This window comes from Ovis canadensis, chromosome 22 (assembly GCF_042477335.2).
Source record: "Ovis canadensis isolate MfBH-ARS-UI-01 breed Bighorn chromosome 22, ARS-UI_OviCan_v2, whole genome shotgun sequence".
In the NCBI taxonomy this organism is placed as follows: domain Eukaryota; kingdom Metazoa; phylum Chordata; class Mammalia; order Artiodactyla; family Bovidae; genus Ovis; species Ovis canadensis.
In genome coordinates this window covers 38272552-38294761 of record NC_091266.1, presented here as the reverse complement: position 1 = coordinate 38294761, position 22210 = coordinate 38272552, and the positions used below count along the sequence as shown (strand labels likewise).

Here is a 22210-nt window from a genome sequence, read left to right as displayed (position 1 = left end):
TTATTGCAGTAATCTGGAACTGAGTTCACAATCTTTGAGGTACACCCTATGTAAAATTTTTTAATCCCTAATGATGAACAGATTAAAAACTAACACTGCCATTGTTACAATGTGTAAAAAGATTAAAAAGATAGGAGAGGCAGCAGCTGAATAGGCTGTGATCAAGGATTTTTCATGTAATCAGACGTGTACATTTTGCAACTAATTTGTCTTGGCAGAGTCACAACAAACCTATATTATTCAAGCTAGACATCTGGACATAGGAGTCTTCTCATTACCTGATAGTGGGAGTAGAGATGTATATAATATTCCAGAAGACATTATAACAATACAGTGAGCAGCTACTTTTCTTACTATTGTAGAACCAGAATTCCAGAAATGGTTCACCAATATGTTTTACACCATGGTTTTCATATCTCCATTTCCAGGTAGGCTGGAAGAAAATGAATAGACAGTTCTCCAAAGATGGCATACAAGTGGCCAATAAGCACATGAAGAGATGGTCAGTATCATTAGCCATCAGGGAAATACAAATCAAAACAACAGCACCTAAGTCACCAATATGAGCCACATCATGTGGGAGGCAGCATTACTACCCCAAAGAAGCTTCAAAACTAAACACCCAAAGGAGTCTCAAGTTCCAGATGCAGTTCCAGGACATGTGTGCCACCACTGGGATGGATCCCTTGATTTATAGAAAAGGATTTTGGTCTGAGATGCTGGGCATACAGATGATCAAAGTGTGCCTAGCCCTGAAGCACCAGAATGGAAGTTTGAGAACTTTGGGGGAACTGCTACATCAACAGGTTTTATAGGGAAGGGAAAAATTCAATCAGATGTCAGCCAAGACAACTTGATCAGGGTCATCAAGTAAATAAAGGCACATGGCATTGGCTTCAGCATTATCCCTGTGGGTGGCACTTACCATACTCACTCTGTTCCAGCTGAGCTCAGTATGAATTACAATGAGGTTCTAGAGCTGGCAGGAAAGAAAGGCTACAGAACCACCAGTGAGATAAAAGCCAGTCTTAAATGGGAGACAGAGTGATTATTACAAGTGCTGGAACACATGCTGATGGAAGGGCTGGCCTGCCCAGCCAGCCTCAACAGCAAACTACTGTCTTCCAGCTCTCTTCACTGACCTCCCCTCTGAGATTATACAGCTCAGGAGGCCAGAGAATTCCTCTCCTGAATCTAGGAATGTGGAAGGGAGCACAGCAGGATGAAGGAAGGAGAAAGAGAGCAGCTATTGACTGGTGAATAAAACCTGAACCAGGAATTACCTAACTGTCCAGTGGTTAGAACCCAGTGCTTTCACTGCTGAGGTCCAGGTTTTTCCCCTTGTCATCTGACAACTAAGATCCCACAAGCCATATAGCACAAACGGGGCAACAACAACAAAAAATTCTGAACAATTTTGCTTAAAAAAAATATAGGAAAAATAAATAAAACAGATCCAGAAATTTTAATGGTGATGGAACAAACAAGAACATAAAAGCTGCTACTACAAATATGCTTTATATCTTCAAAAAGGTAGAGGAAAACCTGACCAAGATAGAGAAGTGGAAGATAAAGGAAAGATCCAAATGAAACATCTAGATATGAAAAACATAGTATCTGAGATGGAAAATACACGGATGGAATAAAAGCAGATGCTGAAGATTGGTGATTAGGAGAAACAGAAATAGAAACTAAGCAAGGTGAAGTACAGAGACCGAAAAAAATGAACAGAACACCATTTGTGTATGGAATGATATTAAGCAGACTGACATAATGTAGTATCTCAAGAGGATCCCATAAAGAAAGAAGATGCATGAAAAGAGGCTTAGAAAAAAAATATTTAAAGACAAAATGGCCCTACATTTTCCAAATTTGCTAAAAACTATAAAACTCATGGATCCAAGAAGCTTAATGAATCCCAAGCAGAATAAGCCTGGGGAAAACCACATCATATCATGTTACAATAAAATTTCTGAAACCACTGATAAAGAGAAAACATTAAAAGCAGCCAGAGAAAAAAGAGATATTTCTTACAAAAGAATCAATATAATGACATAGAATTCTTATCAGAAATTATACAAACCAGATCTTACACAAAAATCCAAATGAATTTTTTGGCCAACCCAATATGTTTTACCCCAATAAGAAAATTAAAGGAAAAAGAACAATTTTTTTAAGACAAAAAATGAGAAAATTCAACACTGGAATTTTGATGAATGACAAAATTACTGGTCTAAAAGAAATATGAAAGGAAGTTCTCCAAGCAAAATTGCTTTCACTGCTTCCAAATGATACCATGTGGAAATGTGGATCTACACAACATAATGGAAAGTGTCAGAAATAGTAAATATGAGTAAATGTAAAATACACTTAATATTTAACCTCTTCAAAAGATAATTGGTTCTTCAAAGCAAAAATTACAATAGGATTTATAGTACATGTAAAAGAAAAATGTATGATCACAGTAGCACAAAAGAGGAAAAAAATTACTGCTGTACTGTTTCATAGTACACATGAAGTGATACATTATTTGAAGGTAGACTGATATTTAAAGATTGCATTTTATAGGGAATTCCCTGGTGACCAGGTGGTTAGGACTGCACACTTTCACTGTCCTGGCCAAGCTTCAATCCCTGGTCAGGAAACTAAGATCTAAGTTCCCCCCTAAGCCATACAGGATGATAAAAAAAAAAAAAAATCTATTTTATAAAACTAAAGAAATAAAGATACAACTAATAAGCCAATAATGAAGAAAAAATAGAATCACAAAAAATTCAATCTGAAAGAAATCAGGGAGACAAGAAAAAAGGAACAAAGAGAAGATTGGGCAAATAGGAAGTAACTGAAAGATGGTAGCTTCAAACTCAATCATACTGATAATTACATTAACTGTAAATGTAGCAAACACAATCAAAAGGCAAGGAAGGTCAGACTGGATTCAAAAACCAAAACCAAAACCAAAACTATCGAGTTTCTTGTCTATAAGATACTCAATTTAAATATAAAGAAACATATGGTTTAAAGTAAAAAGATGGGAGAATGTATATTATACAAATAAGAACCAAATGAAAGTTAGAATGGCTATATTAAAAATAAGAAATAGACAAATCTGCAATTATAGTTGGAGATTTTAGCACTTTTCCCTAAGTAGCTGATAGTAAAGCTAGACAGAAAGTCAGCAATAATAAAAATTTGAAGAACATTATCAACCAATCTGATTTTTAAAATTCTTTATTTCTCTTCAGCTGTGCTGGGTCTTCACTGGCGCACAGGCTTTCCTCCAGTTGTGGCAAGCAGGGGCTACTCTCCAGTTGTAGCGCGTGGGCTTCCCTTGTTGCAGAGCACACACAGGCTCTAGGGTGCACAGGCTTCAGTAGTTTCCACTCCTGGGCTCCAGAGCACAGTCTCAATAGTTGTGGCACAAGGGCTTACTGTTCTGCAGTATGTGGGATCTTTCCAGATCAGCGATGGAACCTGTGTCTTCTGCGTTGGCAGGTAGATTTTTTACTGAGCCACCAGAGAAGACCCATCAATTTGATTTTAGTGACATTTATGGACCACCACCAACTCCAAAAACATTATTCTCAAGTGCACATGGATCACTTACCAAGAAAGACTATGTGCATATTTGTGCTAAATTGCTTTAGCTGTAACTGACTCTTTGTGACCTCATGGACTGAAGCCAGCCAGGCTCTTCCGTCCACGGGATTCTCCAGGCAAGAATACTGGAGTGGGTTGCCATGCCCTCTTCCAGGCGATCTTCCCAACCCAGGGATCGAACACAGATTGGTTAAGTCTCCTGCATTGGCAGGCAGGTTCTTTACTACTAGCACCAGCTGGGAAGCCCCAAGGTAGACTATAGTCTAGGCCATAAGACAAATCTGAATAAATACAGTTTGGTAGTGTGTTACAAAACTAAACTTTCTCTTAATCATACAATTTGGCACTCGTGCTCCTTGGTATTTATCCAAATGAGTTGAAAACTTATGTCCACACAAAAACCTGCACATAAATGTTTACACACTTGAACTTAGCCAAAAGGCCAAGAAGCACATAAGTATTTATAGCAGCTTTATTCATAATTACCCAAACTTTGAAACAACCAAGATGTCCTTCAACACGTAAATAGAAAAAAAACAAACAGTGGTACATCCATATAATGACTATTATTCAGCAATAAAAGAAATGAGCTATCAAGCCATGACAAGATATGGAATAAGCTTGAATGTATTTTACTAAGTGAAAGAAGCCAGCTCAAAAGTCTACATACTGTATGATTCCAACTATTTGACAATTCAGAAAAGGTAAAACCAGAGAGACAGTACAAAAATCAGTGTTGCCAGGGGTAGGTAGGAAAGAGGGAAGAATGGAAAGAACACAGAATTTTTAGGGCAATTAAGTTACTCTGTATGAATAACTTAAGATGGCATCTCCTGTTGCAGAGCACAGGATCTAGGCGCTCAGGCTTCAGTAGTTGCAACTTGTGGGCTCAGTAATTGTGGTGCATGGCCTTCAGTTACTCTGTGACATGTGGAGTCTTTCTAGACCAGGAATCAAACCCATGTCTCCTGCAATGGCTGGTGGATTCTTATCCACTGTACCACCAGGAAAGTTCTGACATTTTCTTTATTGGCGTTCTTAGATTTGTTTTTTTTTTTCCCCCCCTCCCCCTTAGATTTGTTTTTTAAATTGGAGTATAGTTGCAGTAGCCCACAAACTGCATGGTGTGGCAAAAACAATTTTTTTGGAAAGAAACAGAGGTGTATATTTTGAAAGTTGCAAGAGATTTTAACAGTAATTAAGATAAAATATGCATTAAAAATATATTTTGAAAACAGAATGGAGTCATAGCAAATGAGGTAAAGTATGCAGACAAAGAATAGCAAGAAATGAGAAAGCCTTCCTTAGTGATCAATGCAAAGAAATAGAGGAAAACAACAGAATGGGAGACTAGAGATCTCTTCAAGAAAATTAGAGCTACCAAGGGAACATTTCATGCAAAGATGGCACAAAAAAGGACAAAAACAGTATAGATCTAACAGAAGCAAAAGATATTTAGAAGGAAAGGAAGGCAATGCCAAAGAAAGTTCAAACTACCACACAATTGCCCTCATCCCACATGCTAGCAAATACTGAAAATTCTCTAAGTGAGGCTTCAACAGTACATGAACTGAGAACTCAAGATGGTCAAACTGGATTTAGAAAAGGCAGAGGAACCAGAGATCAAATTGCCAACATCTGTTGGGATGAGGAAAAAGCAAGAGAATTCCAGAAAAATATCTACTTCAGCTTTATTGACTATGCCAAAGCCTTTGACTATGTGGATCAAAACAAACTGTGAAAAATTCTTAAAGAGATGGGAATACAAGACAGACCACCTTACCTGCCTCCTGAGAAGTCTATATGCAGGTCAAGAAGCAAGTTAGAACCTGACATTGAACACTGGACTGGTTCCAAATTGGGAAAGTACATCAAGGCTGTATTGTCACCCTGCTTATTTAACTTATAATGCACAGTACATCATGTGAAATGCCGGGCTGGATGAAGCACAAGCTGGAATCAAGACTGCCAGAAATACCAATAACCTCGGATACCCAAATAACACCACCCTTGTGGCAGAAAGTGAAGAGGAACCAGAAAGCCTCTTGATGAAAGCAAAAGAGGAGAGTGAAAAAGCCTGCTTAAAACTCAACATTAAAAAAATGAAGATCATGGCATCTGGTCCCATCACTTTATGGGAAATAGATGGGGAAACAATGGAAACAGTGACAGACTTTATTTTCTTGGGCTCCAAAACCACTGCAGATGATGACTACAGCCATGAAATTAAAAAACTCTTGTTTCTTGGAAGAAAAGCTATGCCCAACCTAGACAACATATTAAAAAGCACGGACAAAGGTCCATCTAGTCAAAGTTATGGTTTTTCCAATAGTCATGTATGGATGTGAGAGTTGGACCATAAAGAAGGCTGAGCACTGAAGAATTGATGCTTTTGAACTGTGATGTGTGTCTTTAACTCAGGGTATCAACTGAATCTCAAAAAAAAAAAAAAAGACCCAGGATGCTCCTTGACACTATAGATCCCTCTTCACTGAACATACAGGCTCTCTGAGAGGCTATCAGAGTGTCAGGCTTCCTGACCACTACAGATCCATATAATCCATGCAGTCTAGAAACACCAGCAGAGACATTATATAATCAGGAATTCTTCCATAGGAAGATAATATTATCATCTGTTTCTAGACTTTGTGGACATCCTATATACAGACTGGAACCACTGCCCTGAATGAAATGCAGTTCTGCTCTCCCATCCAGTCCACTCCAGCAGATTCCAGAAGACAATGAATCTTTCAAGGTTTCCAGTCATTCCCTTTTTTCAGAAACACTCAGGCCATCTGACAGCTCACATTTGAATTCTAAATATGGGCCAGGTTCCAGTTCTTACCTTCCAGGACTCCTCAGTTCAGTCAGACTCCTCAGTTTAGTTGCTCAGTTGTGTCTGATTGTTTGTGACCCCATGGACTGTAGCACACCAGACTTCTCTGTCCATCACCAACTCCCGGAGCTCACTTAAACTCCAACATCACAGTTCAAAAGCATCAATTCTTCAGTGCTCAGCCTTCTTTATGGCCCAACTCTCACATTCACACATGACTACAGGAAAAACCATAGCTTTGACTAGATGGACCTTTGTCCATACTTTTTAATATGCTGTCTAGGTTGATCATAGCTCCTTTAATTTTATGGCTGCAGGACTCCTAGTCCTCTGCATATCTCATGTTTCAGTACCAACATCCCAGGACTCTTTAAAAAGCCCTGTAGTAGTGAGTTGATTGGCTGTAAGCCACAGAATTGTGGTATTGGAGAAGACTCTTGAGAGTCCCTTGGGCTACAAGGAGATCAAACCAGTCAATCCTAAAAGAAATCAGTCTTGACCACTCATCAGAAGGAACTGATGGTGAAGCTGAAGCTCCAATATTTTGGCCACCTGATGTGAAGAACTGACACACTGAAAAAGACCCTGATGCTAGGAAAGATTGAAGGCAGGAGAAGGGGATGATAGAGGATGAGATGGTTGGATGGCATCACTGACTCAACAGACATGAGTTTGAGCAAGCTCCAGGTGATGATGGACAGAGAAGCCTGGCGTGCTGCAGTCCATGGGGTCACAGAGTTGGACACGGCTGAGGGACTGAACTGAACTGAAGCTTCCACTAGAGTCCAGATTCCTACAGTGCGCAAGCACCCCACCTACTGGCCTCTTCAGTTAACTGCAGACAGCGTAAGCCGCCTCTGCATCATGCAGGGGGTGGGAACTCTGTTGTTGGTAGGGACTTTGCTTTCACTGCAGCTGTGTTGGGCTTCCCAGGTGATGCTAGTGGTATAGAATCTGACTGTCAAGTAGGAGACAAAGCTCAATCCTTGGGTTGGTCAGATCCACCAGGGTAAGAAACGGCAACCCACTCCAGTATCCTTGCCTGGATAATTCTACGGACAGAGGAGCCTGGCAGGCTACAGTCCATGGGGTTGAAGAGTCGGAAATGACTGAAGTGACAGCACGTAGCTGTGTGAATGCCTGGTGCACTGCACTGGACTGGCAAGCCCCTAACATAATCATGTGAACAAAATAAAGTACTAATCCCTGACTTGGGTATAAAAGGTTACTGACTCCTGAGTCAGATTATCATCTTGCTCTACTTACCACACACCCTCCAACTCTCCAACTCTCCAACTCTCCTCCAGTGGGAGAAGAGAGCCTTGACGATGGAAACACCTCTTCCTTGCATGGCATGTGCTTTCTTCATACCTGGCTGCTGCTACTCTCCTCAGAATTCTGAAGCAACATTGGTCAAGCCTTTTCTTGCTTGTCCCCTGGGGGTACTGTGCTGGCCCTTGGTGAAAGGACCCAGCATGGTGTACAGAACTGTTCCCATCCCTGACTTCCCTTATTAGACACTGAGCTCTCAAGGAGTTCTATGGCTGTACATAATAGGTACTCAGTGTTGAATACAGATACATTTTTAGAGAGATCTGAGCTTTTGTCTCACATGTGCCACTAAGCTGCAGTTTTTATCAACCCTAAGCAAATTAATAAACCCCAGCAGTTCTCAAAATTTTGCCTCGAGAGGTTATCTGGCAATATCTGGAGCCATTTTTGGTTGTCCAAACTAAGGGATGCTACTGGCATCTAGAGGGCAGAGGCCAGGGATGCTGCTACACATGCTCCAACAGTACAGCTCTCCATAAAGAATTACCTGGCCTCAAATAATAAGGTTGACACACCATGATCTAGTTAATATTCACTTAACAGGGTTTGGGGCTTACTTGATAGCTCAGTTGGTAAAGAATCCACTTGCAATGCAGGAGACCCAGTTCAATTCCTGGGTCGGGAAGACGCCCTGGAGAAGGGATAGGCTACTCACTCCAGTATTCTTGGGCTTCCCTTGTGGCTCAGCTGGTAAAGAATCCGCCTGCAATATGGGAGACCTGGGTTCAATCCCTGGGTTGGGAAGATCCCCTGGTGAAGGGAAAGGCTACCCACTTCAGTATTCTGGCCTGGAGAATTCCATGAACTATACAGTCCATGGGGTCACAAAGAGCTGGCAATGACTGAGTGACTTTCACTTTCACTAACAGGGTTGGGTGACAGTGAGGATATAACCTGTGAAACATAAAGGCACAAGAAGATGTTGGAAAGTCTTCTGCTTTGTGTTCATGTGAAGTACACTGCAGAGGAGCATGAGCTATCATGTGTGCGACTCACTGAACACGTGAATTTCAGCCACACTGCCAGAAAGCATCAGCAACAGGTGGGAATTCAGGTCCCTAAAACTAAACAATGAAATGGACAAATTATATCATATGTGGTACATACGATGGAATGAAGCCTTGGAAAAGATCCTGCTACATGCTACAACATGAGCAAACCTGAGGACATCATGCTAAGTGCAAAAGGACAAATAAAGTCTGACTGCACTCATATGAACTATCTGGTCAAAATCATAGCAATCTGTTGTACTACAATGTCAATATACTTGACACTACTGAACCATATACTTAAAACTGATTAAGATGGCAATTTAAATGTTTTTTACCACAATTAAAAAAAAACTGAGCACTGTCATTTATCCAAGTGTCAAAAGTCAATTTGGTTAAGTGTTGGCAAGAGGGCAAGCTAAAAGGTATTTTAAGTGTTGTTGGAACTACAAGTTGTTACAGTGGTTTTGGAGGGTAGTGATGAATAAATTAAAAGTACCCAGCCTTTGACCCAACACTCTTAGGAATACTTCCTATAAAAATACCCACACAAATACTCACATACAATTTTCTCATGTATAAAATATCCACTGCAGCACTATTTAGAATAACAAAATACAAAAACAACCCAAACAGCTACCAATAAGGTACTAGTTAAAATAATTTGAGCTATTTCCATACAATGGGGTACCATGCAGCTGTTAAAAATGAGCTCCAAAATTATGAGACACTGCATATAGCGAGCTTCTCCATGTGTGAGGAGAAATGGGAAATGATGCACAGATAAATTCTGGAAAGAGAAAAGAAACAACTCCTAGAAAACATAGATAAATTGGAAACTTAAATTTTTACCTTATACTATTAGATCTAGTAAGTATATTTGAAAATGAAAGCATAAAAGGAAGAAAAATTACCCACTCACAAGTGGTTTTCAGGTCTCTTCAGCATCACCTGCCTGGGAGCTTAAAAAAAAATCCCAACTCCCAGAATCCACCAGAGAGCACTAGGATCTGACTCAACTGGTCAGCAGATGGGTCCCAGGGCATTGGTGTTTTCAAAAGATCCCCAGATAGTCGTAACTTTTAGCAAGTGTTGTGAAATTACTGATTTACCCAGGGCTTAAGCAAACTGTAAAACATGACAGGAAATATTATATCCTTTGTGATCACATAGTCTTGTCACTTTTTTTGAGCCCTTTAAAAAATGTAAAAGACATTCTTAGCTCCTGGTCAACTAGATCCAGTCCATGGCCCATTTTGCCAGCCACCAGTTTTAGACACGGAGAAGGCGATGGCATCCCACTCCAGTACTCTTGCCTGGAAAATCCCATGGACAGGGGAGCCTGGTGGGCTGCAGTCCATGGGGTTGCGAAGCGTTGGACATGACTGAGCGACTTCACTTTCGCTTTTCACTTTTATGCATTGGAGAAGGAATGGCAACCCACTCAGTGTTCTTGCCTGGAGAATCCCAGAGACGGGGGAGCCTGGTGGGCTGCCATCTCTGGGGTCACACAGAATCGGACACGACTGAAGTGACTTAGCAGCAGCAGCAGTTTTAGACCACCCAAACACTGGACTTATAGCCTGAACAAGACACCATGACACAAGGTATAGTCAGGAAGGTATAGTCAGTCCACAGTGAGCCTCCACAGGTCTGAACTCTAGCCCTCTAACTGGCACCCAAGTTGTTCTGAGTAGGAGGTAGGAGGGCTTTGGATTCACATTAGTAAAACTCCCAAAACACATATAAACCAGTCAGTTTATTATTTTGTAGTTAAGATGTAGAACTTTCACCATGCAGACTTTATACGTATGTCAGCATACTTTCTTCCTAGCGGCAGTTACACAGAAAACCAGGTTATCAGGTTACTTGGAACCCAAACAAAGGGAGGCTAATCTTAACTTACACCTCATCTATAAAGTTACGGCACACTTTCCCAACACAGGGACAGCCCAGCACCAGAGAACTTGGGAGAGACTGGAGAACTCAATTTTCCTCCTCACTTGCTCTGGCTGAGCACTGCCAACATTAATCTCCTACAGTTCTACAAAAAGCCTGCATGGCCCAAGAGCCGCATCTATGCTCACAGGTTTTGTTTATTGTTACCTCCACTGATACTGACAGTGAGGTTCTAAAGGGAGCATATGAGTTGCTCCCATGTATCAACTACAAGACACAATAACCCTGTTAGAATGCTCTCCCAACACCACTCTAACTCAAGTAATACTAGAAAAATGCTTTGTAAAGGTTCTTCTCCTCTCCATTAGCATATACGTAGGTTACCTATAAATTCACCTGACTAATGGAACCTAATTCCTACTGAGGATTTTCATTATAGATTTCTTCCTTCACTTTCTTGATCAGTGACTCCCAAACATGTAAGAAGTTAATCAAACTATTTTGTGTCACCATGCTACCAAGACAGAAATACCAAGTGATATGTGCTTTTCAGATTAAATTTTGTGCTTTAAAATGTAAAAAAACTAAGAAGATATAGTCCTCAGAAGCCAATCAAAAATTATCTTTGAACAGTAAAAAAGTTTATGCTTTTAAATTAATAAACATATATTGCAAACATTATGTGATAATAAAAATACAAAAAAAATCCAGGCTGACCCCAGGGCATTCACACATTAGAATTTTGTCTGAAATAAAACAATGACTTTTATCCCTTAAAGTAGGTAAGTCCATGCTGGCTGAAGATTTCAGTCCTAGACCCCATGGATGAGGTACATAGTTCATGCTTAACAGATATACACATTAACAATGCTTAATGTTAACTGTCCTTCATCAGGGCTCTGAGGGGTAGGAAGCATGAAAAGTGGACACAAGCACTCACATAGGCAGAGTTCTCCAATTATAAAAATTCTTACATGTGACCTTTACCAAGTCTTGGGAGATAGCTAAGATTTTAATCTGGGGGAACCCACCTCTGAAAACCACAACAAAAATCAGTAAGAAATGATTTAATAGGAAATATACAAATTTCTCAGTATGAAGACTTTCTCAGAACATGGAGGGAATGACAACTAAAATTTTTCTTAAAAATGAACACTCTTTGTCCTTGCTACCCAACACTCAAAAAACAAATCTGTACAAAACCACAAACACAAAAAAGGACCTTAGAGGGTATTACAGTGCAGAGTCTTCAGACCTATTCTAAACTGTTCTCTTCACCAAGACCCTCCCCTGAGAGAGCCTAGGATTCCCAGGTCCATTGAGGACGGTGAGTGGGCTCAGATCATCACCCTTGCTGTGCCATAGACAGCCCACGGTCACTCACTGTCAAACTTAACAGAGTTGACTTGGACAGAGATGGAGCCTCCCCGGTAGCTGCCCCGCTTCTTCTTGGTTTTCTCGTGCCGGAAGGATTTGCCTTTGGTGAACTTCAGAACCTGATTGGCTCGCTCCCCCCAGTCTCCAGCTGCACCCCGCTGGTAAGCAGAAAGAGGTGGTTAGCACAGAAGAGCAACCCCAGGGCCCTGTCATTTCTTCTTGCTCCAGGCAACTCAAACCCAGAGAACCTATCAACCAGGACCAAACGCTGTACTCTCTCCCACCCCACCCCCTCAAGGATGGTGAAGACCCCTCGTTCTCCTCACCTTGGCGTCAAAGGAATTGTCTGCCACTCGAGCATCCACCTCGATCTCCTCTTCCCTGATCCTTCGGAATGGGGAGGATGCCCTTCGTTCCCCCTGGGGAAGAATGGAGCAGGAAACTCAGGATGGAGCAGTCATGGAACAAAAAGGTCCTCCTGAGCTACACACTTGAGCGTGTGTGCCAGGCCAGGCAAAGAGGTGTCCAGATGATCTGCAGTTTTTGTCTGCTCTAAAAGCTGGCTCCTGGGAGGAAAACAAGACAACCTACCTTCTTCCTTTTAGGAAATGTGTTGGGGGTCTGAGGCTTTATCTTCTTTGCTGGAGGAGTCTCTGCCTCCTTAGCAGCCTCATTCTTCTTCTTCTTCTTCTTTTCTGAACCTACAGAACAGAAAGCCAGACTCAGGAAACCAGTTTCCTGTCCCCTCCTCCCAGGCTCCCACACCGAGGGCCTCCAACTAACTGGAAGCTGGTCAGGGGCTTTGGCTCCCTAATCCACTCCTCTAGAGTACCGCCCATTCTTGTTTAGGGGACAAACCCAGGAGGCAGGTTTTTTGGATACAGACCTGGCTTAGCAACTGCCACTGCTGCCTTTTTCTTCTCCTCCTCCTCCTCATTGCTGCCCCTGTCTGCTTTTCCATTCTGGGCAGTCAGTGCAGAGGTGCCATTGGCCTTGGTGGCCTGCGGTCTTGGCGTGCCCTTGCCCTTGGGTTTCTCCTCCTCCTCCTCACTGGAGTCATCAGAGGAAGAACTGCTGCTGCTCTCGGCCTTTGCTTTCTTCCCGGAGGCTGGTTTGGAAGGGGCTACAGCTCCCACCTCCTTCCGTGGCTTTTTAGTTGGGGGTTTAGGTGTCTTCTTTTCTTCCTCTTCCTCGCTGCTGGAGCTGTCTGAATCCGAGCTGCTGCCCCCAGCACCCTGAGAGGCCTGCTTGGCAGGCAAAGACAGGGCTGCTTTGACTGTCGCCTTGGACTTCGGGGTGGCTACAGTCTTCTTTGTCTCCTCCTCGTCACTAGAACTGCTCTCCTCCTCACTGGAGCTGCTGTCAGCCTTTCTGGTTAGAGGCTTCTGGCCACTGCCCACGGCCTGCTTGGGAGTGGCAGCTAACTTAGCTGCAGGCTGCTTGGGAGTGGCGGCGGGCTTACTTGAGGGATTCTTGGTGGTACCAGCTGGCTTGGCAGTAGCTTCGTCCTCAGAACTGTCGGAGTCTAGACAGGGAGGTTAGAGTGAACAGGTCCCCGAATCAGGCTAAAGGGGGTCCTTGGAGCTACCATCGCCCCGAGGGCCTCCTACACTATACCGTCCTTACCTGAGCTGTCTGAAGAGCTCTCTGCTGCCTTCTTTGCTGGAGCTGCTTTAGTAGCTGCCTTGGCGATGACTGCCTTAGCTGGAGGTTTCTTTTCTTCCTCAGAACTTGAATCTTGAGAGAAGCAATGACATTAGGCTGGGTCCAGAGTCCCACCAGAGGCAGGAAAAAGAAGTGTAGGGAGTTCTCTGGTGGCCCAGTGGTTAGGACTCTGGGCTCTCACTTCCATGGCTGGGGTTCAATCTCTGGTCAGGGAACTGAGACCCCCGCAAGATATGTGACACAGCCAAAAACAACAAGGATGCAAAGACCGGTACAGAGCATTAGCCCTGAGGTGCTTCAGAGAAAAGCAGAAGAGAAGCATTTCCTTCCCTATTCCTCACACACTCCCAGACCCAACACAAGAAATGACTCACCAGACTCATCACTGCTCTCCTCGCTGCTCTCCACAGTCTGCTGCTTCTCTGCAGCTTTCTTGGGGGACTGAGTTCCCAGGGACTTCTTGGGTGGGGGAACAGAAGGCGGGGGGACTGAGCTATAGGGACCTGTTTAAAAGGGACAGTGTGATAAAATATGTACACAAATTTTTTGATACCGCTTCCTCCTAGAAATGGAGCTTAATTCCCTTTCCCTTGAGGATGGGCTCAGATTAGTGACTCACTCCTAACAGACTAGGGCAGGGACGATGGCATGCCATTTGGCTTTCTCCTTTCTCTGGGACAGGCCAGCTGTCAGGCCAAGGTCCACGTGGTGACTGCAGAGGTCCTCCTGCCTTTGGGCCCTCGTCAGTGGTAGCTTGACTCCCCGTGTCCAGTCACCTGGTTTTTTCTTCATGGGCTTTTTCTTCTGCTCCTCTTCCTCCTCCTCACTGGAGGAGTCCTCACTGCTGGAACTCTTTTGGGCAGGTGCAGCAACCATTTTCACTGGGGCCTTAGCCACAACTTGCTTTTTAGGTATGGTCTGCATCACACAGAGAAAATCAATTACCACAGGAAAATGTTGACCCAACCAATCCTGCCAGGAAATGGAGGACTTCCACCCTCTTGTCCCCTCTTCCCTGGTAGAAATTAAGGCCTATACCTTCTTAGAGATGGCTACTGCCTTTTCCTCCTCTGAGTCATCATCACTGCTGCTGCTGCTGCCGCTGCTGCTACTAGCTGCTTTGCCATTGGCGACTTTAGGTGCTGGCCGAGGTGATGTACCTAAGAAAATAGAAATAACATGAGTATAAAGACAGTTTTCGGACCCGCCACCTTCAGCAGCACTGCCGCCAAGATGCAGAATTTCATGAAGATCCTGAGGGGAATGACCATCACTCTTGAAGTCAAACCCTCAGCTACAACAGAAAATGAAGGGCCAAAATCCAGGATAAAAAAGAATTCTTCCTGAGTAGTAAAGATTGATCTTTGCTGGCAAGCAACTAGAACACAGATGTACTTTGACTATAAAATTCAAAAGGAGTGTACATTTCACCTTACTTTTGGGACTTCATGATGGTACTAAGAAAGGAAGAATTCTTACATAAGTCCCAAGAACAAGCATAAGAGAAAGAAGACTAAGCTAGCTGGCTGTCTGAAATACCATAAGGTGGGTGTGAATACCCTTCAGATGATAGCTGGGCTCAAGTTTTTACAGCCAACCACTCCGACATACATATGTATTGTTTCAACAAACTGTAAGACAGGTACGTTGAAAACAGACATGAGCTGGATTTCCCTGGTGGTCCAGTGGCTAAGAATACACCTGCCAGCCTTCCTTCATGGCTCTGTGGTAAAAAAACAAACAAACAAACAAAAACCCACCTACCAATGCAGGAGACACAGGTTCAATCCCTGTTCTGGGAAGATCTCATATCCCCTGGGACAACTAATCCCGGGAGCCACAACTAAAGCCCCAACACTCTACAGCCTGTGCTCTGCAACAAGAGAAGCCACCAGCGTAAGAAGCCTGCACACCACCACAAGGGAGCAGCCTCCATTCACCTCAACTGCAGAAAGCCCATACACAGCAAGGACCTAGTACACCCGGAAATAAAGAAAGAAAAATATTTTTTAAACAGACATGAACTGGGACTTCCCTGGTGGTCCAGTGGCTAAGATTCCATGCTCCCAATGTAGGGAGCTGGGGGTTTGATCCCTGGTCAGGGAACTAGATCCCACATGCACCAACTAAGATATGGTGCAGCCAAATAAATAAATATTTCTTAAAGCCTCCTCCTATTAGCTTGGTACTTAGGAGTCTGTTGTTATGCCCAAGTCTCAAAATCTCCCAATGACCACCAGGGAGCTGATATCTGATGCAAAAGCAAGAGAGTTTTTATTACCAAGCTCGAGCTGGGGCTCCCACCGTTACCGATGCAGTGGCTTAGGAGAGGAGCCCTGAACTCTGGGTTATATTGCTTATATAGGGTATTCTCGCGCGAAAAATTCGAAAAACGGGAGTTTCCAGGTTGGGAGACCTCTAATTGGTTACCTTCTGTGGAAGGGTTAGGTGTTGGGTTCTGATTGGTTCCCATTTCCACGGTAAATCATTACTTCCAAGGTAAATCACAAATGTAACTCATTACTTCCAAGGTAAATCACAAATTCTTGAACTTAAAGTCAGGAGGTCTAATCCAAGGGCTGATTGGCTCGCGCACAGTGGGGCAAGTTTAGGCAATATCCAAAGTCTAAGTCTGTTTGCCCGGTACCTTTGCAAAATGGAGCTCTTTTACAAGATAGAGTAGCTTAGGCTCTTCACTGTCAATTCTCTTGCCTTTGCAGCAAGCATAAAGGAGAAGGCTGTGGTTTACCGTGGTATTATCAAAGGATAAATTTCCTGCCCAAGTTCAGAAATAAACCTGTCTTCCAAAAAATTTTATGACGCAAATCATTTGAATATGCCCTCTGAAGTCTTTTAAACATGTTTTCCCTCATTGCCCACTATTTCTATAGTTGAAAAAAGTGAAAGTGTTAGTTGCTGCTCAGACTTGTCTGACTCTTTGCAACCCCATGGACTATAGCCCGCCAGGCTCCTCTATCCATGGGGATTCTTCAGGCAAGTCTACTGGAGGCAGTAGCTATTCTCTTCTCCAGTGGATCTTTATGACCCAGGTATCGAACCTGGGTCTCCTGTATTGCAGGCAGATTCTTTACTGTCTGGGCCACCAGGCAAGCCATTTCTGTAGTTACTAGTCCCTAATTTAAAAAAAAATGACACCAGTCCATACCCCTAGTTCAATAACCAGTGCCATTTCATCCCTGTGGTGAATGAGGAATTTTCACACCAGTCCCCAGAGCAACCTGGTCCCCAGCCTAGCCTCTTGGGAACAAAAACGATACCTGGTTTGGCTGGGGCTTTAGCCTGAGTTTTCACTGCCACAGGTGTTGTCTTTGGCTTCTGGTTCTTTGGTGCCTCGTCCTCTGAGCTTGAGTCAGAATCGGAATCAGAGCTCTCGGCCTTCTTAGGAGGAGCTTTGACTGTCTTGGCCTGTGGCTTAACTCCCTTCTGTAAGAAAAGCCAGGGGAATCAGCAAGAGTTTTAGGGCACCCAAAGGACATCTTAAGGTACAAAAGCAAGCTCCCTTTTTTAGGCCTTGTTCCTGACATTCCCTGTTTAGAGCTCCCTGCACCTGTCCACAAAACATCTTTTACTCTTGGAGTCCTTGACGGTGTCCCAGAGAAACCCAATACTGTCAGGGTTGCAGAATGGACTGAATTTCCTCTACATTCAGGGTTCAACTTTCACCCTACAAAATCCTTTCCAAACCTCATATTTTTACAATCTCTCTGAAAGACCTCGTAATAATCTGCTGTTTATAACCAGCACCACCAGGCTAAAAGCCAAGATTTTGGACTTCTTCTTTCCAATCCCTTAAGCAATTCCTTTCCTCCCCAAAGCTGCACCTCAACAGGCTTTTTCTTTCTGTCTTCTTCCTCCTCATCATCACTGGATTCTTCACTGCTGCTGCTGCTGCTCTCGGATGCTTTGACTGCAGCCTTTCCAGGATGCTGAAGCAGACTGGCCTGCTTGGCAGGTACAGCTGAACAAAAATACAGGTCTCAGTAAGAATCAGCCATTTAGTACTGGGAGACTACAAATCCTCTTCCTGGAACCACAACTCCCTGCTAGGCCTTACCAGCTTTCTTAGCTGGAGGTGCCTGGTTTTCCTCCTCACTGCTGTCGTCACTGCTGTCACTGGATGAAGTCTTCTTCTTAGCCACTGGTCCATTTGCCTGTAACTTCCGCTTTGGAGCCTTGGTGGACCTGCTGAGGCAGATTAGGCTAACTTCTGGGGAACAGGACCTTCTCAAAACAAAGAATACAACCCAGCCTACTCACAGGGAGAAAACTGCCACACTGGCAAAGAGAAGACTTACTTGAGCCAGAAACTATAGATATCCAAGAGGGAAGAGGCGTTGGCATCCTGCTGGGTCTATAAGAGAAAAGACAGAGAAAGCACGGTAAGAAAGTTTTATCCTGGTTATTCTATGGGAGTTCAAATTTTGTGTTACTCTCTCATTAAAAGTCACTTATTTTGTCTGCTCTATCTGATAAAATGTTACATCTCTGAAGGTTTCTCCTACTTGTATAAATTAGGGGGAAAATATTCTATTTACGTATTTCCAAATTTTCGGTAGCAAAAACTTGGGTTATTCCTGTAGTTTCTGGCATCATCTATTCCCCTGCCTATCAATCCTATTTATCAAAGCCTTTAAAAACATGCATTCCATTAAAAACACTGCTTTATTCTAGCAGTGTACTATATAGGAATTTATCCTTACCCATGAAACAAATACCTACACAGGAAGATATTTGCTGCAACCTGGTTTATAATTCCAAACCACTGGAAATCAACCATCAAGAGAAGATTAGTAAAAATCTATGCTAATTATTCAGGAAAAGGCAATGGCACCCCACTCCAGTACTCTTGCCTGGAAAGTCCCATGGACAGAGGAACCTGGTGAGCTGTAGTCCGTGGGGTCTCGAAGAGTAAGCAGGACATGACTGAGCGACTTCACTTTCACTTTCATGCACTGGAGAAGGAAATGGCAACCCACTCCAGTGTTCTTGCCTGGAGAATCCCAGGGACGGGGGAGCCTGGTGGGCTGCCGTCTCTGGGGTCGCACAGAGTCGGACAGGACTGAAGTGACTTAGCAGCATGCTAATTATTCAGTGCAGAACTGCATTCAGCTATTACACTGCTTATGAATTATGAGTTGGTGTTCAAAAAAAATGGCAAGGCATTACAGTATATACGAGAGTACAGGCTCAAAGTTAGATGAAATGTGAAACTTACTTCTGCTGGTTAGTAATGTGTGACCCTGAGTAAATCACTTGATCTAATACTGTTTTTCTTCCCTTTAAGATAGATAATACTATAAAGCACTAAGTTGTTGAGAGAATGAGATAATGCACATAAGGGGCTTAGCATCTGGCCCTTAGTATGCCCTCCACAAAGATTAGCTTTTGTCACATAAAAAAGATTTCTGATTCTTTTGAAAGGCCCAATTCCATCCAGCCGGATGTGGAAACACTCTCTGCAGCCTCTAACAGTCAATGCAAAACAGTTCCAATATGAAAGCAGCTCTATCAGATCACATATGGCAGGCCGTCTCAGCTTAAGGAAGCCCTTTGAGGCTGATCTGACTTATAACTTGTGTAACCTGATTCTACCACAAAGAACAAGCTTATCTTCTTAATCAAAGACTAAGACCACTAAGGACTACCATATGAGCTTCCCTGGTGGCTCAGGTGGTGAAGAATATGCCTGCAATGCAGGAGACTCAGGTTTGATCCCTGGGTCAGAAAGATCCCCTGGAGAAGGGAATGGCAACCCACTCCGGTATTCTTGCCTGGAGAATCCCACGGACAGAGGAGCCTGGCGGGCTAGAGTCCATGGACTCACAAAGAGTCATACACCACTGAGTGACTAACACTTTCACTTTTAAGGACTACCTCACCACTCCACTCTATCTTCAAGGTGTTTTTTTGTGCAGTCTTGTCTGATCTCTTTGAGATGGAGATTCCAAACCTTTCATATTCCTGGTCATCTTCCTTTTATTTGTTTTTTAAACATCCTAAGGTACCATAACCAACATAACAACTTCCACTCATTGATGCTTTCTGAGCACCAGGCACTGGTATTGCCACTTTGCATATATCATGTTATTAAAACTCACAAAAATCCTATAAAGTGAATGATGGCATGCTCATAGAAGTAGAAACAGATTCAAAGAGATTAAGCAAGCTGCCTGGATCATACACTTTTAAAGTGGCAGAGACTGTTCCCAAACCTATACTTGTCTGATGCAGGAAGTCAGAAATTCCACAACTGCTTGATGCTCAACCCTGCTTCTACTCCCGTTCATTTTTTTCTTTAGTAACAAAAATCCCAGCTTTCATTAACGACTTCCCCGTGGCTCAGACAGTAAAGAATCTGCCCGCATGAGGGAGACCCGATTAGAGCTCTGGGTCTGGAAGATCCCCCGGAGTAGGGAAAGGCTACCCACTCCAGGATTCTCTCCTGGAGAGGACCCTGGTGAGCTTCTCCATGGGACTGCAGAGTCGGACACGACTCAGCGACTAACACTTTCACTTTTTTTCAGTTTTCAGTATTTCTAAAGCAATTCTATTTGAGTCCTGGGTAAATTCGTTTGAGAGTTAAACTCAAGTCACGCTTGGCACTACCAGGAGCCTCTAATGCCTCCGGTAGGACCAGGCGCTCCCGCCCGGTCGCACTCTGCTAGCTACGTGACCTAGGCCACGAGGGTCCCACGCTGCCACCGCCTCACCTCTCACCAGAAAAAAGCAAGACTCAGCGCTAAGTAGCCAGACCTCGTGGAAGTGATGCCAAGACTCCAGGCTTTCCACCAACCGCCGAGAGCTCGGCACAAAGACCTGGCAGTCATTAGTCTGGCGGACCCCGCACACTTCCCTACCTGCAGACTTAAGCATGCCAGGGCCCGCAGCCCTGTGGTGATCCCACCCCAGCCCATGATCCAAGCCCCGGACTCACAGCGCCTGTTGCCTTGACGAATTTATTGGCCACGCTCGAGAGCTGGTTATCTCGCAGAAAGCCGAGCACGAGGGGATACAGGTCGCTGGGAACCACGCGGCGTAAGCCGGCGTCCGCCATCCTCCGGGTAATACGCGTCACTACCGTCGCGGACGCACACGACTCAAGAAACCGGAAGAGGCGGACTAGGGGCGGGCCCACGCAACGTCCTCGCGCTGCGCGGGACACGCCGGAAGGGGCGGGCGCACTCTCGGAGACAGGGTAAAGGCGAAATCCATGGACGCTTTCCGGTCCCACGAGTGTCGCCATCTTGGAAAGGCGGAGCCCGCCGTTCTGCTTTGTGAAGGCGGAGCCCTTACGTCAGAGGTCACGCCTTTGGTGGCGGCGGGAAAGCTTCGGACTTCCCGCGCCTTGCCTTCCTGCTGGAGCCACCTTTCTCAGTGCAGCGGTTACCCCTAGCATTCAGATATCAGAGTAAGGCGTGGGTCGGCGGGCCTGAGCTGACCTTGAGTTTTCTAAACTTGGTCACATATCCCACCGTCCCCTATTTGCGCTGCCAGTGGATTCCCACTCTTCCCCATCTTCACTTCAACACCCTGGAAGGCCCTTTCTCAAAATACCACCCCAACCTCTGCACTCCCAACTCCATTACCGAGGGCCCTTCAGATTATCTGTGGTAGTGGTGAGGTATTGATCTTCAAAACTGTCCACCTCAATCTTGACTTGCCCATGAGACAACTCTACCCTCCCTTATTTACACAGCTTCACGTCAGCTTCATGAAGAGAAAAAGGGGATGTGCAATAAACCCGAGCGACAGCAGCAATCTCTTCAAACGGATAATCCTGAAAATAACCCTTCTACTTCCTGGGTCACAGTCCACACTATGAATCCTCCCCGTGGAAGAACTAGAAAACCCCTCAACTGCCTCTGTCATGAGTACTCAAATTTATCAATGCCCAGGCCTATTAAGTTAATTTCAAGTTCTCCATATTTCAGTTCACATTAGCAGATAGCAATCCCTACAATCCTGTCTACTAGCCCTAGACTATTTCTCCTTCATGCCCCTCAGGGAGGTAAGGGTTCACTTTCTCAAAGGATACACTTCTTTACCTTTCTCAAAATAGGCATTCCCCTGTCCTTGGTATAATTCCTGTATGTCCCTCTTTCCTAAAGGTCTATTCACTTGCATGCATTCTTTAAACATCTGAGCACCTGCTGAATGCCAAGCATTGTGCTCACGCAATGGTACACACAAGCCTCAGTTTCAAAAACCTTTATTTACAACAGGTGTGAACTTCCTCTGGGTCCCTGATATTCAAATTCCTTCCCAGACCAATAGCACCACGCTTGTTGGAAATGCAGAATCTCAAGGCCCACCCCATAACTCAGAATCCGCATTTTTAAAAGATCTCCAAATTTAGCTACCCTTTCAAAGTCTGAGAAGCACTGCCCTAGATGACTGATTTCACCTACAAGACTCTTGAAGAGCAGTTTCAAGTCCAATAGGATTCTGCACCTAACTGAAGAGGGGTCCTAGGAATCAAATGGAAGTAAGA

General features: G+C 44.0%; 1 protein-coding gene and 1 pseudogene across 2 annotated transcripts; one reads left to right on the top strand and one right to left on the bottom strand.

Annotated features, from left to right (window-relative positions):
- Positions 1-443: 443 nt before the first annotated feature.
- Positions 444-1226, top strand: LOC138427931 (vacuolar-sorting protein SNF8 pseudogene; annotated as a pseudogene).
- Positions 1227-10497: 9271 nt separating this feature from the next.
- On the bottom strand, positions 10498-20980 carry NOLC1 (nucleolar and coiled-body phosphoprotein 1). Of its 2 annotated transcripts, none has more exons than XM_069567351.1 (13): positions 20654-20980; positions 18015-18070; positions 17774-17901; positions 17541-17677; positions 16977-17142; positions 14737-14858; positions 14475-14616; positions 14073-14201; positions 13660-13770; positions 12920-13558; positions 12625-12734; positions 12360-12452; positions 10498-12191 (listed from the first exon to the last, which is right to left on the bottom strand). In XM_069567351.1, exons 1-13 carry the CDS (start codon positions 20960-20962, stop codon positions 12033-12035), a joined length of 2301 nt encoding a protein of 766 aa, XP_069423452.1. In that variant the 5' UTR covers positions 20963-20980; the 3' UTR covers positions 10498-12032. The 2 variants fall into 2 exon arrangements, with proteins under 2 accessions (XP_069423452.1, XP_069423451.1); XM_069567350.1 differs by having other exon boundaries at positions 17774-17904; positions 20654-20966.
- Between the last annotated feature and the right edge of the window lie 1230 nt (positions 20981-22210).